This window comes from Primulina tabacum, chromosome 3 (assembly GCF_025594145.1).
Source record: "Primulina tabacum isolate GXHZ01 chromosome 3, ASM2559414v2, whole genome shotgun sequence".
Taxonomy (NCBI): Eukaryota; Viridiplantae; Streptophyta; class Magnoliopsida; order Lamiales; family Gesneriaceae; genus Primulina; species Primulina tabacum.
In genome coordinates, this window is record NC_134552.1 from 11,928,902 (window position 1) to 11,943,603 (window position 14,702).

Below are 14,702 nucleotides of genomic sequence, written 5' to 3' on the forward strand. Positions count from 1 at the left end.
ATTGAACGAGGTTGGAGAAACAGAGGATTGATGGATGAAAGCAATAACTACACATGAAACACATTTAGTAGCACGAGTTCAAGAAACGCATTAGAGCCAACTTTGTCTTAAAAATTTATTCAACAAACCCCTTGACCTCACGATTTAGAGATGATTATTTCAACGAGAATGCTGAAAGACAGCCTCTGGGAAGGGGTACAAAAAGATTCAACTCAAACAGGAAAAAAAATGTGGATAAAAGAAACATGTCTGTCTATGTACTAGCCGTTAACCCGTGAGAGCAGCACTCAGAGCACTGTGTACATCGACCCCAATTTGGGCTTCAGCTTTCTCACCATCCGTTGATGCGGAGTTTAACTTTTGTTGGAATTCGGCGAGCCTTTTCTGAACCAAGTCTGGATCAATTCGGTCCACGGGTGTGGCATCAACAGCTATTATATCAGCAACAGAGTTTGCGTGGATAAAGGCAAACCCGCTGCTCAGAAAATATTTGCTTATGTCATTACCCTCATGAACTGATAAAATACCAGGTTTCAGCTCAGCAATCGTAGCTACATGACCGGGCAAAACACCCATCAGTCCGGTAGTTGCAGGTACTATGACCATATCAACCTAATATGATACAACACATATAAACAAGCCAACAAGGTCAAGTGCCACAGATCATCTTTCAAGAAAGCTATAGCAATTATCAAATCAATTATCAAATCATCCAAAATTTTCATGAATCAACGCATTGCCGTGCTTGAGGGTATAGAGCTGGAGTGAAAGCAAAAATACAACCTCAGGATTGATGAGCTATTTCTAAGTTAATTTTTCCAACCAATGTCTTATACTCAATCAAGAACATCAGTGCTTCACAAATGAAATAGCTGTACGTCGAGAAATTCAGAGGTAATTGCTTGAAAGCAAACTGAAATAAAAAATTATTGATTAGGAAGGTCCAATCAGTACCTTAGTCTCCTTTATCTAAATGAATTAAAATATCCCCACAAATCTTATGAAGCATCCTTTATTAGTAAACACAAGAGCCATAAAAAGGCATAAGAGAAATAACAAATACATGTTTTATTTAACTGATCGGTCTGACATAAAACACACTTTTCAAGCCAAATAGAGAATCTAACGTTTCATGCTTTAACTTGGAAAAACAATCAGGGAAAACGAAAGAGAGCTCCTCTGTGATGATTCTTACTGAATGAAAAAAGGATACAACGCAAAAAACAATTTACATCTAATCCAATTAGCCACCCCATATTAGATTTCAAGTGAAACATAGCTGCATCATAATTCTATAGATGCTTCAAATCTATGAGCTAATCATTTTAAAATCCAAACTGAACTGAACTAATTTCTACAACTTGGTAAAATATAAATACAATAAGCCAAGCATCATACCTCTGTGATCAAGGACTTAAAGCTTGAATACAAAAAGATCTAAAGAAAATAAAAATAAAACCAGAACATTTTCAAATCAAACAGATATATTTATATCCATATTAAACCGGCTTTCTCCCAATATAACACACACAAGTTTTGAAATTACATGAGCCGGCTTCAATTAACAAACTTAAAATAATAAACAACCTCATAATATCAGTAGCTAAATCTAACCAATACACCAATTTCCCATATACTTCATGCGTGATCTTCGAACATCTCACGATAATGGAAAACAACATTTACTAGCTAACAAGCGAAGCAAAACACCTGAAAACCATAAAATCAAACACAGAGTCCCACCATTTCCTGGCAACACATCACCAAAAAAAAAACCCTCAAACATCCATTCAACAGAAACACTTGCAATGCCACTTACCATCACATATTTCAAACTAAACCCATAAACAAAAGTAATTGCTCACGATTGGTACCTCTTTAGCAGATAAGATGGAATCATAAGGAAGAACCAAATTGACGGTTAGTTTAGGGGGTATGGTGGATGGGACAGGGGGTCGCGGTGCCATGTAAGTACTTGGGGTCTTTGGTGGGTCTATGTTAGGTACCACGAGTCAACGAACGTGGAGTCGCTGGAAGCCTCCGCCGGTAAATCAGAGGAGAATGGGCGGCACCACCGCAACGATGTGGCGGAAGCTCGATCAAGGAGGAATCTTGGAGCCCGCCTCAACATTCTTGCTGACTGAGCGAGTGCAAGGCGTTTCGAGGGAAATCAGAAATGGACTACGAGATGTAGAGACGGAAGTTTTGCAATTTGGGTCATTATATGGGCTTCATTTGGGCTGGAATTTTAGGCCCACTTTTATATATAGATTTAGGCAAGTGAATTTTATTTCTAATAAAACAATTAGATGAGACTCTTCAAATCCAGAGTTTTTCAAATCCAAATATATTCAAGATAATTTTCAAATGAGTTGGAAAAAAACACAGCAAGAATGTTGCACTTTCTTTCCATTTCAGATCATCTTATGAGTGATGTCTTGAAAGACAATAGACTTTTCAAATATGAAACGTTGGAACCGTTATCTTGTGCTGGACCAAACACCTCCCAAAATCGCAGTGTTTCATCTGCTCCAGCCGAGACCACGGTTTGTCCATCCGGGCTCTGTACAAAATGAATAAAAAGAAAAACGAATGATAAATTAATTCCATTTTTTACTATTTTTTAGTTATGTGACTTGTTATATCAGACCTGGGAAAGATGAAGAACTCTAGATGCGTGTCTCGAAGATTGTCCAATTTTGGACATGGATGGATACCTCCATAAACATATTTGGTTCTTACAATCAGTTCCATAGCCATGTCCACTCAGTATCTCTTTATGATGACTGTTCCATATCAGTCCACATACCTGTTAAAGCAACAGCAACAAAACCAAGTTTATTGAGTAATATCGAAGTAGCAAGGATGGAACAGGTAAGGGGTGGTCGTAGCTTGTCGTGACCTGTCGATTGAAGTTACTAACGCCTGATATTGTATAATTTCGAAGATTTTGTGTTATACAGTTACGAATAGCTATAAATTTTGGCATGAGGAAGACATTAAGTCGTACATAATTGCATGTGTATATTAGAAATGTAACCTCTAGACTCCAACCCCCAGTCCAACTCTTTAACATTGCTATTATACAGTAGAAAACATTTCTGGTCAGCCCTAAATAGAAGTATTAGCTTAGCTCTTAATCATCAAAAAAAAGGAAATGATCAAAGATCAAACGTAAAACCACTAGTTAAACATAGCTTAAACTCACTTCAGAGGTAGAAAAAGTATTAACTTGCCTGTGCTTTAGTATCTATACTGCGAACACAGGCTCCTTTCTGCACATTCCACAACTTGAGTGTGCCGTCATCTGTGCCTCCTCCAGAAGCTAGTAAGTCGTAGTTATATGGGCACCAAGCAAGAGCCTTCACAGCAGCACAATGACTACTAAATCGGTGAATGTAATGCATTGAGCTCATTTTACACGCATCCCATATGTACACAAGATTGTCATTGCCACCGCTTGCTAGAATATTTCCAGTGCTCGACCACTTCAAACCACATACCTCGTGAGTATGAACTTTCACATTACATATCGAGCTGTTCTTCGCTCTCACTGTCAAACAAGATACAAACTAAAACGTGATCAAACGAACTAGGTTCATAATATCACTTGATGTTACAAACACTCAAACTTGAATACCGTCATGATTAATAATGAATTTATCACAGCTTCCTGATGTCAACATTTGACCGTTCCATGCGATACAGCCAACCCTTCTCCGGTGACCTTTAAGACACCTCACCTGTTGAAAGATATACGGAACTTCAATCCAAGACAAAATACACACGAATTTGAAACCAAAGAACATATATATGGTTCTTACACGTTTAAATGTCTCAGCATCATAGAGCTCTATTGCAGAGGACCTGTATCCCGCTGCTATAGTTTTTGCATCTTCAGACCAGGCAACACTAGCAGGATAGTCATCATCGATGTTGGCTTCGGACATCAACGAAATTTTACGACTATCTGCATTCCATAGGAATAATTTTGTGCCCAAAGCAACAGCAAGAATGTTGGTTTTTCCCCAGTCCATGACATTGAGATAATAATCATTCTTTATATAAGGTGCATCCAGAATACGGGATTCTTGCTGCACATCAGCATATAGGTGTAAGCTTGCTGATGCAAATAAAAAATTTTGCGCTTGTGAATTCAGTAAAATTACATAAAGATGATATCAAACAAATATCTGTCATCTAAAACCAGAGAAGAAATATATAAAAATAATCTTGAAAACTCAAGCTTGTGATTAAGCAACTTGCACTTGTGCAGGAGAAGGAAAGTGTGAATATGGGAAAGTAAAAATTAACAGCAGAAATTTTAACTTTGGTCGTGTCATTACGTACCTTAGGGAACTGTCGTAAGGGCTTATGATCTGAGATATCCTCATCACTGCGTCTCATCTCATCAATCATGTGGGATGATTGTGATTTTCTACTTGATTTGGGGCTGCCCCTGAAAACCAGCATCTGAAATGGCCTTCCTTCAACATCCAAAGTCAAATTTTCCAACTTCTTCCGATAGGCAATCTGATTTATATTCAAACGAGAGCAAAAACTAGTAGTCACTAATCCATCTTATTATGATTAGCTTACAAATTAAACATGCAAAATTTCTCTCCTCTTTGATAAAAAATTCCCACCATCAAGTTCAAAAATCCTTATTGCCCGAAAATTTCGTTAGATGAACCATCTTTTCTAACGCAAAATCAAATATTAAGAAATTCTCATTTGTTTTCTCCACAAGTATTACTCGTTTGCACATCACCATCATTTCTAAGAATAAAAATACCATCAAATAATAACCATTATATCAATTCAAGAAAACGAGAAGCCCTAATTTAATGACTGCGTAAAAAAGCCACCAAAAAACATTTAAAAAACTCGCAACTCTGAAGTTAGTCTCCTTGGGGCCTGCATTGTTCCTGGTTGTCAATGCACCGTGGGCTTGATCAAGATCCATCAGGCTCCTATTCGGTATAAATCTATCTCCCTGAAACAAAACAATTTCTATAAAAGAAGTAATAAAAGCATGAAATCATTACGAACCCCTCGATTATTCAAGGAACTAATGTAGAAACTGGAATAATTCTTTAAAAGAATCAAGAACATTTTACGCAATCCGTACCGGGAAATCGTACTCCACAGGGATGTCGTGGAGGCGAGTAGGAGAGTACCAGTCGGATTGAAGTCTCCAGTCGCGTTCATGATCCATCAATTCAAAATTTTACAAAACCCAGAAACAAAATCCAGCGCATGCACCGAAACATTTCGTTGATCAACTGTTAGCGCGGTTTTTGTAGAGAAGTCGTAGCAATTTGTGAGTGTGTCCGAACTTCGATTCTATGACGCTGCTTCGCGCCAAAAAAAATGGGTGGCCTTTCCTCTTTATGGTGAAGAGACAGACCGTTGGGTGATAATTATTGAACCGTTGCCTTTATTTGAAACGGTAACAATGGAAGATTTGAGACGCCGCCGATTAATAGGAAACTTTTTATATTTAAAATTAGTATAATTCTCAAATATAAAATTCTCCCGATAATCATATAAATCAAATTTTTACAAAATATAAAACTATATTTATAGAAATTATGATGTTTTGTAAACTTAAATATAAAATATAATATATACTAATGTCAATGCTTTCAATCAAGAAAACCCCACGGCACAAATGCGCAATCAAAAACCCGAAACTAATGATAACCAAAATTGAACAATAACTAACAAGAAAAAAAATCGAACTCAAAGATACGTCAGGAACAAATACAGCCGGACATCATTGATGAATTAGAAACAAATAACTACTACATCAAGATTCAAGAAAAAATTATTGAAAATAAAACTCGAGAGAAAGGCGGAGGGTGGCGATGAATTTATGCTACCCCCATGGAGATTTAGTGTCTCTGGAGATATCCTTGTTGATCCACTTCTCGATTGTTTTGATGACAAAGAAGTACTGTTACAAAGAGAAAATGAGAATCAAGGATCACTCCAATAAGACTCAGGTTTCTCTATGCGGCAAGATGTCATAATATCAATGTTATCCAAATCCTCTGATCCAAAATGGCTATTTATCTTGCGTCATGTACATCAATTAGAGATGCATTCCATAAAACAAATTTAACAATTATTTGATACATGTCTGGCATTCTTATGCTTATGTATATAGTGCAAGTGTTGGAACATCACTTACTTGGAATGCTAGAATGACAGGGATGAATATCTTTCCTCTATCATTCGCATTCGGTCCTTCAATCAGCTTCCGATCAACAAGAATACTCTTTTTTCCATTTAAGGTAATTTCGGTGATAGTACGAACCAAAGTGGGTATCCAAGGAGAACCAGTTGGGAGGATCTACAATGCAGATAAATGTTTAAGACCATTGACAAAATTGTGAAAAAGTCTAAACAGGAATTATAGTGGCAACAAACCAACCTTCTCGTCATACTCATTCTTGTTGCATCTCCCACTATTCTCAACCAAAGCAACTGGAATGGCATAGTTCTATGAAAAAACAGCAAAGAACTAAAATGAGACCGCATCAGACATCTCAATGTATCTCAAGTCCTTAAACAAATGGAGGGCTAAATCTTGAATTTCTTTCATTTGAACAAGTAGTTAAAAAATTACATGAAATCTTAAAACATTTGAGAACCCAATAGAGAACAATTTGAGCAAAATAGTCCTCGAGACACACTAACTATTCCATAGCACAACATGTCTATCAGTTCAATTTCTTCAATTAGTGCAATGAGATTCACTTCAGGTAAACCATGGAAACAATTTTTCCTTTAAAAGAAAGAATATGCAAGTGTAAGTCGTGTAAAATTTAAGCATACTTGAGCATCCATTTTACTAATCCTAGCTCCTTGCCGGATGCATTTCAAAAGAGACTCTGATCGTCTGGAAAAGAACTCCTCATAACTCAATAAGTCTGGAGGTGAGAGCTGAGCATGTGTGAGGACAAGCATTGATTTTTGCCATATATCTTTTCCAAAACCATCAGTAATGGCTTTCACAATCTGTTTGTCCAAATTATCCACTCTATATGCATCCAAACAATCCACATAAAGCAGAACATCTATTGTCTTGTTCAAAAGGAACCTGCCCAGAAAGCTACAAACAATTTTATCACATCAAACTCAGATATTGCAGAATCATAAACCATCGTTAGCCACTAATATATTCTAATGTAAACCTTTTTATGGTCTCGAGCACTTGGTTGCTGACATATCCTCCCTCAACAAGCCCTGGGGTATCGATGATGTTCAGTGTAAATCCTGATCGTGATCGTGAAACAATGCACGGGCCTAGGAGTTTCCGACTGAAACAAAATGGAATGCATGCCCCAAGGATTACATTATCCTTAAGACCTCAAATAATGAAATAAAAAAGCAAACAAAAACCACAGGCAGAGCCCCACTATATACCTGAAAAGCACTAACTGTGACAACTCGTTCCCCAACAATCGAATTGACGGTGGAAGATTTTCCAACACCACCTTTCCCCATCACAAGGATTGTCAATGTATTGACATTCTACAGGAAATAACAAAGGCATAGATACACTTTATACATCAAGTGATTGCAGATAAGACCACGTATATTTTTAACTGAGAAATAAACAGAAACAAACAGAAATACAGATAACTGATTCTCGAGCTTCCAACTATTGTTCTCGGTATTGAACTTTGTGCCTTTTGAATATTTGAATATTTTCTATTAATTGGGAGTCAAATCCAACATCTTTATAAGATTTTCATGTAGATTTGAATATTTTCTATTAATAACAACTGGCCGCCCCTAATTGTTCTCATTTTGAGTTCATAATCGACAATGTCTTCTCCCTTTTCCTGGGAACTAAACTTGTAGGACCTAAAAACTTTATTGATACTCAAGAACATCCATCAAGCCAAGTGAAAAAAGTGGAACCTGGTTCTTTAACTTTGACAACAAATCAACCAATTTCTCCTGAGTTGCTGCAGGAAACTGTTGAATCGCCGTCCATTCTCTAACTAGTTGCACCGCCATTTCCACTGCCAACCATGAAAAGAATTTCCCGAATCAAAATTTGCAGGGACAAAACCCACTCGAAAAACAACAAAACAACCTTTGAATAGGATAAAAAAAAACCACAAAAGAAACCATAAAAAAGGCAGAGAAAAAAACTTATACAGTCAACTGACTCTAATTACACAATTGATTCACCGATGAAAAAATTGGGAATTCGAAGAAGAAAGGAGGTTTAAGAGAACCGACCCAATCGAGGAAATACCTTATCTTTGAATTCACCGCCGCAGCAACTTTATCTCGAGCCTTCAGCCAACTTGGGAGCTCCTTCGGCTCGTGAAAGGACTGCAAGTTAAATTCCTACAACATCCTTCCGCTTAACCTTTCCAATTAATATTATAATGGTTCTTGTTATTATTATTATTTTAGTAGAATAATTTTTTAAAAAAATCTATGTCACGTTAATTTATTTCAATATTTTAAAAAAAATAAGTTTCTTAAAAACACACTTTCGAATGACAAAAACTTATGTAAGACGGTCTCACATGTCGTATTTTGTGAGACGCATCTCTTATTTGAGTCATCTAAGCTAAGAGTATTACTTTTTATTGTAAATATCGGTAAAGTTGACACGTCTCACAGATAAAGATTCGCGAGACCATCTCAAACGAGATCTACTCAGTTGAATTTATGTTAAACATATATAATGATCGTATCTAGATGTAAATTTCATTTTGCCTCAATTAACAAATAATTAATCTAGTCTAAAACTAATGAAAACATTCTTGAAAATTAAATTATTATAAATATTTAATTTAATAAAAAAAGTTGAAAAAAAATAATGATTAAAACCAGTAATTATATTAGGGGAAAAAATAGAGAATAATAATAATGTTTAACTTTAGCTCGAAAATTATACTTTATTTAATTGAACTTCAAAGATGGGAATGTAATTCTTTTCTATACTTCTGTACTATTTTATTAAATTTGATAATTCTGTACTATTTTATTAAATTTGATAAACTTAGAGTAACTAATTTTGGTGTCATGATCTGTTTTAATAATTATATATATTAATCAAATGTTAAAATTTTAATGCAAGTTATATGTAATTTAACGGATAGAGTCATTGTTTATTGTGGTTTAAGTTATAGGTTCGATTATCACTAAAATCATTTTTTTATTCTTTTATTTTTTAATTTATATTTCAAAATACGGTATAATCTCTCATTATTTCTTATTATTATATTTTGATCCTCATTTAAATATAAATCAAATGAATTATAAAAAATATTATACAATTACGCAACGTATACGTTATTGCACTAGTTTAAAAAATAATTCATCAACCACTACTAACTTCTCATTTTATCTTTTATTTTTATTTCCAAACACCAATCAATATTGATTTTTTTTCCATTTTTTCATAATTTAAAATTTTAATCACTTCTTTATAATCATGCTATATCACAGTCCACAGACACTTTCAAATATATTTATAGTAGCTTAAAATAATCACTCCCGCAAAAAATATGTATGTAACAACACTCGTCAAATTCTCTCAATGCAAGCAAGAAAAAGTGACAAGGCAGCGAGATTCCAGGCTGCATTCCATGTATTCAACCAACAAGAAGCAGCAAGCTCACTTGAGAACCTCGTTACGAAAGCACATCTACGACCAAAAAATGACACTGAATCTGAAACAGGGCAAAAAACCCACAAGTTCAAATTGACGAATCTAAGCAACTGAGTAGTACAAACTCTACTATCCCCCCTTGGTGGGGGGTATAACAAACTAGACGCCAACAATCTCTGTAGATTAAACAAACGAGACCAAAAACCAAGGTAGGAAGGAGTATATAATGATACATTTCCAGATACGAATATATACTGAGTGGTGGTGAGTGGTCCCGTGGTAACCAGACAATTAGCTGCCTTTAGTTAGACCACACGTGAATCAGGCCAAGCCTATTTCCAGTGTAGATCTCGTTACGATCTTCATCATAGAAAAGAGCCGTGATGTCTTCAAGTGCTTCTGCAACAGCACTTCCGATTCTTGAATTTTGGACACGCTTTCTTGAGTTGCAATTTCTCCCACGGCAACTTACACTGCAGTTGCATTCATTTGCAGGAACACTGTTGCTCGCCTTTATTTTTGCTAGGCACTTCCCCGTCAAGATATTGCTGATATTGATTGACCCGGCTGCATTGAAAGAGTGAGACAGACATCTGGTCACTATCAAGAACTAAACATTATATGCTCGGCTCTGACAGATTCACATTTCGAATTCATAAAAAATGTATATGAACATGGTAATCGAATAACAATGAACTTTTAAAAAAAATTCAAAGAAATGTCGAAGTAAAACCTTGAAAGACACATTTTCGGGTTTCTTAATGTTGCTTTCTCCAAAAACACAAAAGCTAATAAAAATCATTTATTTTAAAGAACGTATGTTTACTAAAATTAAGCTTTTTTCAAAAAACAAAAACAGTTTCTCCTTCCGATTGCGATTATAGAAACAATTAAAACTTGATGAATATGAATTCAAAATAATCATTTTTCCTGACATACCATTTCCATCAGATAATGGCTCATCCGAATTGCAATATGAAATGATGAGATCTTGATCGCTGGTGATATATATATTATTGGTATTGCAATCAGGATGCGATAACAAGTGATCCTCAAAAGAAGTCACGAGCTCTCCTCTGAAGTTCCAAACAGCCACGGTTCTATTTCTGAATGTCAGGAACAATTGGTTCTCATACAGAAATATAAATGCAGATGGTGTCATGAATTTAGTACTGCTAACTTCTGTTAACTCGGAATTACGGACCTAAAGAGAGAAGTCGTCAGATTTATGAGGATAAGAACGTCATTTGTGGATTATGCCCAAGTAACTTACATCAAGAATCTGAAGGTTCTCATTCTCTTGCTTGACAAGGAGCTTCTCGTTGAACTGTTCGATGAAATCCACCTTCTTGTTTCTATGAAGGAGATGGTTGAAAAACTTGAGAACAGTTCCATCCTCTATTGATAGAATCTTTAAAGGAACACCACCACTAGTTTTTGTAAATATCAATAACATGATTCCTGGGCTGTTTTTCAAAGGAAGCTAGATGTCATTAAAAAAAAAATCATACATCAACAGTCCGACATAAATGTAATCAGAATGGGGAAAAAAATATTTTCCAGACCATGCGCATAGACAGACATTTTAGTGCAGTGAAAATGATACCTGATCTTAATCTCTTGAACATTTTCATCAGAAATGGAGTACAACATTGTATAGTTTTTCAAGTCAAACACCTTGTATATACTGAAAACAAAACAGATATTAGCAAAGCAGCACTAACTACTAAAATTTAAGGAGACACGAAGATTACGACAGAGAGATTGTTGATTATTTACCTATCTTGTGCAGAATAGGTAAGAACTTTTCCATTTACATCATCAAATTCCACAAAACCGGGCCACTTCAAAGATTCTGACTCAAATAGAGGAAAACCAGCATCAGGTTTACCCCTTCGTATGTATCTGAAAGATACCACACCTAAATGAGAAACAGTACAAGGATGAATAGAGATCGTATTAGTAAATAGCAAAGGAATTCCATACTCAATCCTCGTGGTTCTGCATTTTAAGGAACTAAAATTATCAGAAGCATAGACCGAGACAGTGATCAGAGAATCATTATTCTTGTTGTAGAATAAGCTCCGAATAACTTCATCTGGACTGACATTGAGAAAGCATATCCTCTGGTTGGCTTCTGCATCCATCAGGAAATGTCCATTAGCATTGATTCCAAGAAAATAAAAAGGGGAAAAATCCATATAAGTACGTATCATTCGTATTAAAAATCATCCTACCTCGACTAAATGCTGCACAAACACCAGATTGGGCAAGAGCAAACACAATATCACGAGCTGCAACTATTTCAATAATTTTTGATCTCTTCTTCAGAAATGGTAACATCAAGGAACAAAATCCCTTCGGATCATGAGTATCATATTCTTCCTGAAAAAAATAGCATACTAGATAAGCCATCATAAATTCATAAATGCATATAACGAGTAGTTGCTTTACTTAATCTAGCAGCCCTGTTATACAGAGTTACGGAGGTAGAGTATTAATACACATTCTTAAAAATATTGATTTCAACAACTGTCCAATCACTAGGCAGAAGCATTGCCTTCTTTCAAACGAACTACCTCTCGTTCAGATTTCCATCATCAATGCCCCTCTGCCCCCTTGAGATGTCATAGTCTAAATCAAAACTCTAGAACTGTTCAAGATCACAGAAAAATCAAATCATCAACATCCAAGTTGCACCTTTTGAGCTTTGGAATATTCTTTTGGTGGATATAGTTGGAGAAGTGACAAGGTAGGTAGTTTACCCCACAACGGGAGCGGCAGGGAGATTATAATAGGTATGGCTACATTGCTGCGTGTATATAGATGAACTGGGTGCAGAGCTTTTGATTAAGTAGACTAGTAGCACCAAAATAGTAAGGGTTATGGTGGTGTTTCTTTAGTCACAATTGTTTTGGTTGGTGCTTAGTTCTGAATCCCTCAAAGTTATAAATGGTGGGATCTAGGCAGAGCACGAAAAAGTAACACTATATATCAAAACTATGGAATGACTAGCAACTCTTCCAGTTCCATTAAATATCAATTAGCAACAGATGCGTCTAAAACAGCTGCCGGTGGGGAACAAAAAAAAAAAGAAAATTGGTTGTGAAAACTTGAATCCCTATAGGAGGATTTGTCTTTACTCGTTCAAGTTATAGCAACTCGATCTACTATAATTGCGTGATAATCATATTCCAGTCTAAGAGGCAAAGGAGAACAGACAGGCTCCACGAGCTTGATGAAAACTGAAAAGCATAAAAAAAAGGTCAAGTTTTGTTAAACCTGAGCTCCATAAAATTTATTACCAATTAATACTTTCCATAAAACCCAGTAAATGTTTAAACACTTGCAAAATCAAGGAACATTCCAAATGCCAGTTGGCAAATGCGTCCACAAGATCGTCTTTACTTCCAAAAATGTAAATGATACTCTCAGATCTCTCTCTATATCCATTAATCATCAGAAAACAGACACTTTGTCAATGAATTTTGCTTTTTAAACTAAAAATCAGAGGAGATATTTTCTTTTAAGACGCACTGTGAATTTGTGGGCAAACTGCATCTTATTCTCTATGCCAAAAATTAAAGAATATCGGCCATTTATCTTTATCATACAGATTTGAAAGTTCATTAGTCATATAAAACAAACCTAGAAAACCTAATTAACCACACGAAAACCAATTTTTTCCATGCTGCAACATTCAAACACAAATCAGAAATTTCACATCGTCCATAAGAACAATAAAAACTGAAATAATTTAATACCAAATGAAAAAGGAGCAACAAACAAAAATAATAATAAACAAAATCGAACGGACCTGCAAGCGAATGTGGCGGAACCGCTCTTGAGCATCACTCATGCTGAAACCACGATCACGCTTCGATGAAATCTCCCTTCTCTGCAGCTTCCTCACGCTGTTAACAAGCCCATCAAACCCACCGCGGGGCCGCTTCTTTGCCAACACTCGCCGCCCAGAACATGGCCGCGGAGTCGCTGTTATTCTCCTCCCATCCATCCTATATTATCTATCAATCAAATCCAAACCCTTTTTCACAGACCTATAAAAAATTATTCACAAGCACGAGACACAAACACAAACCCACATATAATTTTTTAATAAAAAACCCTAATTCTCCAGACCCAGAAAACAAAGAAAAAGAATATTAAAAAATTCGGGCCTAGCTTAACTGTCCAAGGCTCAAAGGCAACTCTTTTGAACAGAAATAAGAAAGAAACTCAAATTCTCCCTTTCTCCTACTTTCCGAACAATTCCCTCCTCCTCTTCACACATACGCGTTGGCCTGAACCCTACAATGGATGAAACTCCATCCCTACAATATTGGTTCTCTGGAAAAGGGCAGAGGAGGAAGAGAAGTGCAGCCTTGCTCGGAGAAAAACCTTTATGGCGAGAGAGAGAGGGGAACTCGGAAGAATTCGATGCCCGACTGGAATTCAAATCCAGATCGCGAAACCTGATGCCGTAATAAGCTAATTTTAATTTTTCCCGTTCTTGTCAATTATTTTTGGGATTTACGATGTTTTATAATCGGATAATTTATCGAACCTTTCTATTTTAAAATAATAATTTACTTGAATCGAAACACCTTTAATTATTTAAAATTTAAAATAATATTATAATACAATAAATAAGATATTTAAAATTTTAAATATATATATATAACTAAAATAAAATTCAATATTTAAAATATGAGAAACAATTACATTCAAAAAAAATCTAAACAAAATGAATCGGTTCGACAGATTTTTAACCAATTAACCAGTTCTTGATCGGTTTTATTTTTTAAATGATTTTTAAATATGATCCTGCCGGACTAGTGATTGGTTTCCGGTAAAGCCGGCCATTTTAGTTCGATCGAAAAACAAAAGGTTTTCTATTATTCTCTTGTAAATTACTCTTTTACTTATACTTATTAATAATCAATTTTTAAAATAATAGTTGTTTGCACAATAAAATAGGGTCCAAATTTTCAATTAACTATTCAATTTAATAATAATTTTAAAAATTAAATTATTTTCGTTTTAAGGTATGTTC

The 14,702-nt window shown here is 35.4% G+C and overlaps 3 protein-coding genes and 1 pseudogene across 4 annotated transcripts; all 4 read right to left on the reverse strand.

Moving 5' to 3' along the window:
* Nucleotides 1-90: 90 nt before the first annotated feature.
* Nucleotides 91-2,261, reverse strand: LOC142540366 (ATP synthase subunit delta', mitochondrial-like; annotated as a pseudogene).
* Nucleotides 2,006-5,537, reverse strand: LOC142540361 (cell division cycle 20.2, cofactor of APC complex-like). Of its 2 annotated transcripts, XM_075646463.1 has the most exons (8): nucleotides 5,132-5,537; nucleotides 4,895-4,996; nucleotides 4,351-4,533; nucleotides 3,825-4,094; nucleotides 3,641-3,743; nucleotides 3,237-3,553; nucleotides 2,651-2,809; nucleotides 2,006-2,563 (listed from the first exon to the last, which is right to left on the reverse strand). In XM_075646463.1, the coding sequence occupies exons 1-8, from the start codon at nucleotides 5,216-5,218 to the stop codon at nucleotides 2,420-2,422; spliced, it is 1,365 nt and encodes a 454-aa protein (XP_075502578.1). In that variant the 5' UTR covers nucleotides 5,219-5,537; the 3' UTR covers nucleotides 2,006-2,419. The 2 variants fall into 2 exon arrangements, with proteins under 2 accessions (XP_075502578.1, XP_075502579.1); XM_075646464.1 differs by lacking the exon at nucleotides 4,895-4,996.
* A 148-nt stretch (nucleotides 5,538-5,685) lies between these two features.
* Nucleotides 5,686-8,384, reverse strand: LOC142540364 (translocase of chloroplast 34-like). Its single transcript, XM_075646467.1, is given in 9 exon segments — nucleotides 5,686-5,959; nucleotides 6,197-6,358; nucleotides 6,440-6,508; nucleotides 6,844-7,108; nucleotides 7,203-7,306; nucleotides 7,308-7,328; nucleotides 7,435-7,542; nucleotides 7,936-8,039; nucleotides 8,279-8,384. Coding segments are annotated over 8 exon segments (906 nt in total). The 5' UTR covers nucleotides 8,035-8,039; nucleotides 8,279-8,384; the 3' UTR covers nucleotides 5,686-5,881.
* A 1,302-nt stretch (nucleotides 8,385-9,686) lies between these two features.
* Nucleotides 9,687-14,167, reverse strand: LOC142540367 (uncharacterized). Its single transcript, XM_075646468.1, has 8 exons — nucleotides 13,467-14,167; nucleotides 11,887-12,034; nucleotides 11,636-11,786; nucleotides 11,429-11,554; nucleotides 11,256-11,336; nucleotides 10,923-11,115; nucleotides 10,589-10,853; nucleotides 9,687-10,216 (listed from the first exon to the last, which is right to left on the reverse strand). The coding sequence occupies exons 1-8, from the start codon at nucleotides 13,662-13,664 to the stop codon at nucleotides 9,951-9,953; spliced, it is 1,428 nt and encodes a 475-aa protein (XP_075502583.1). The 5' UTR covers nucleotides 13,665-14,167; the 3' UTR covers nucleotides 9,687-9,950.
* Nucleotides 14,168-14,702: the final 535 nt, after the last annotated feature.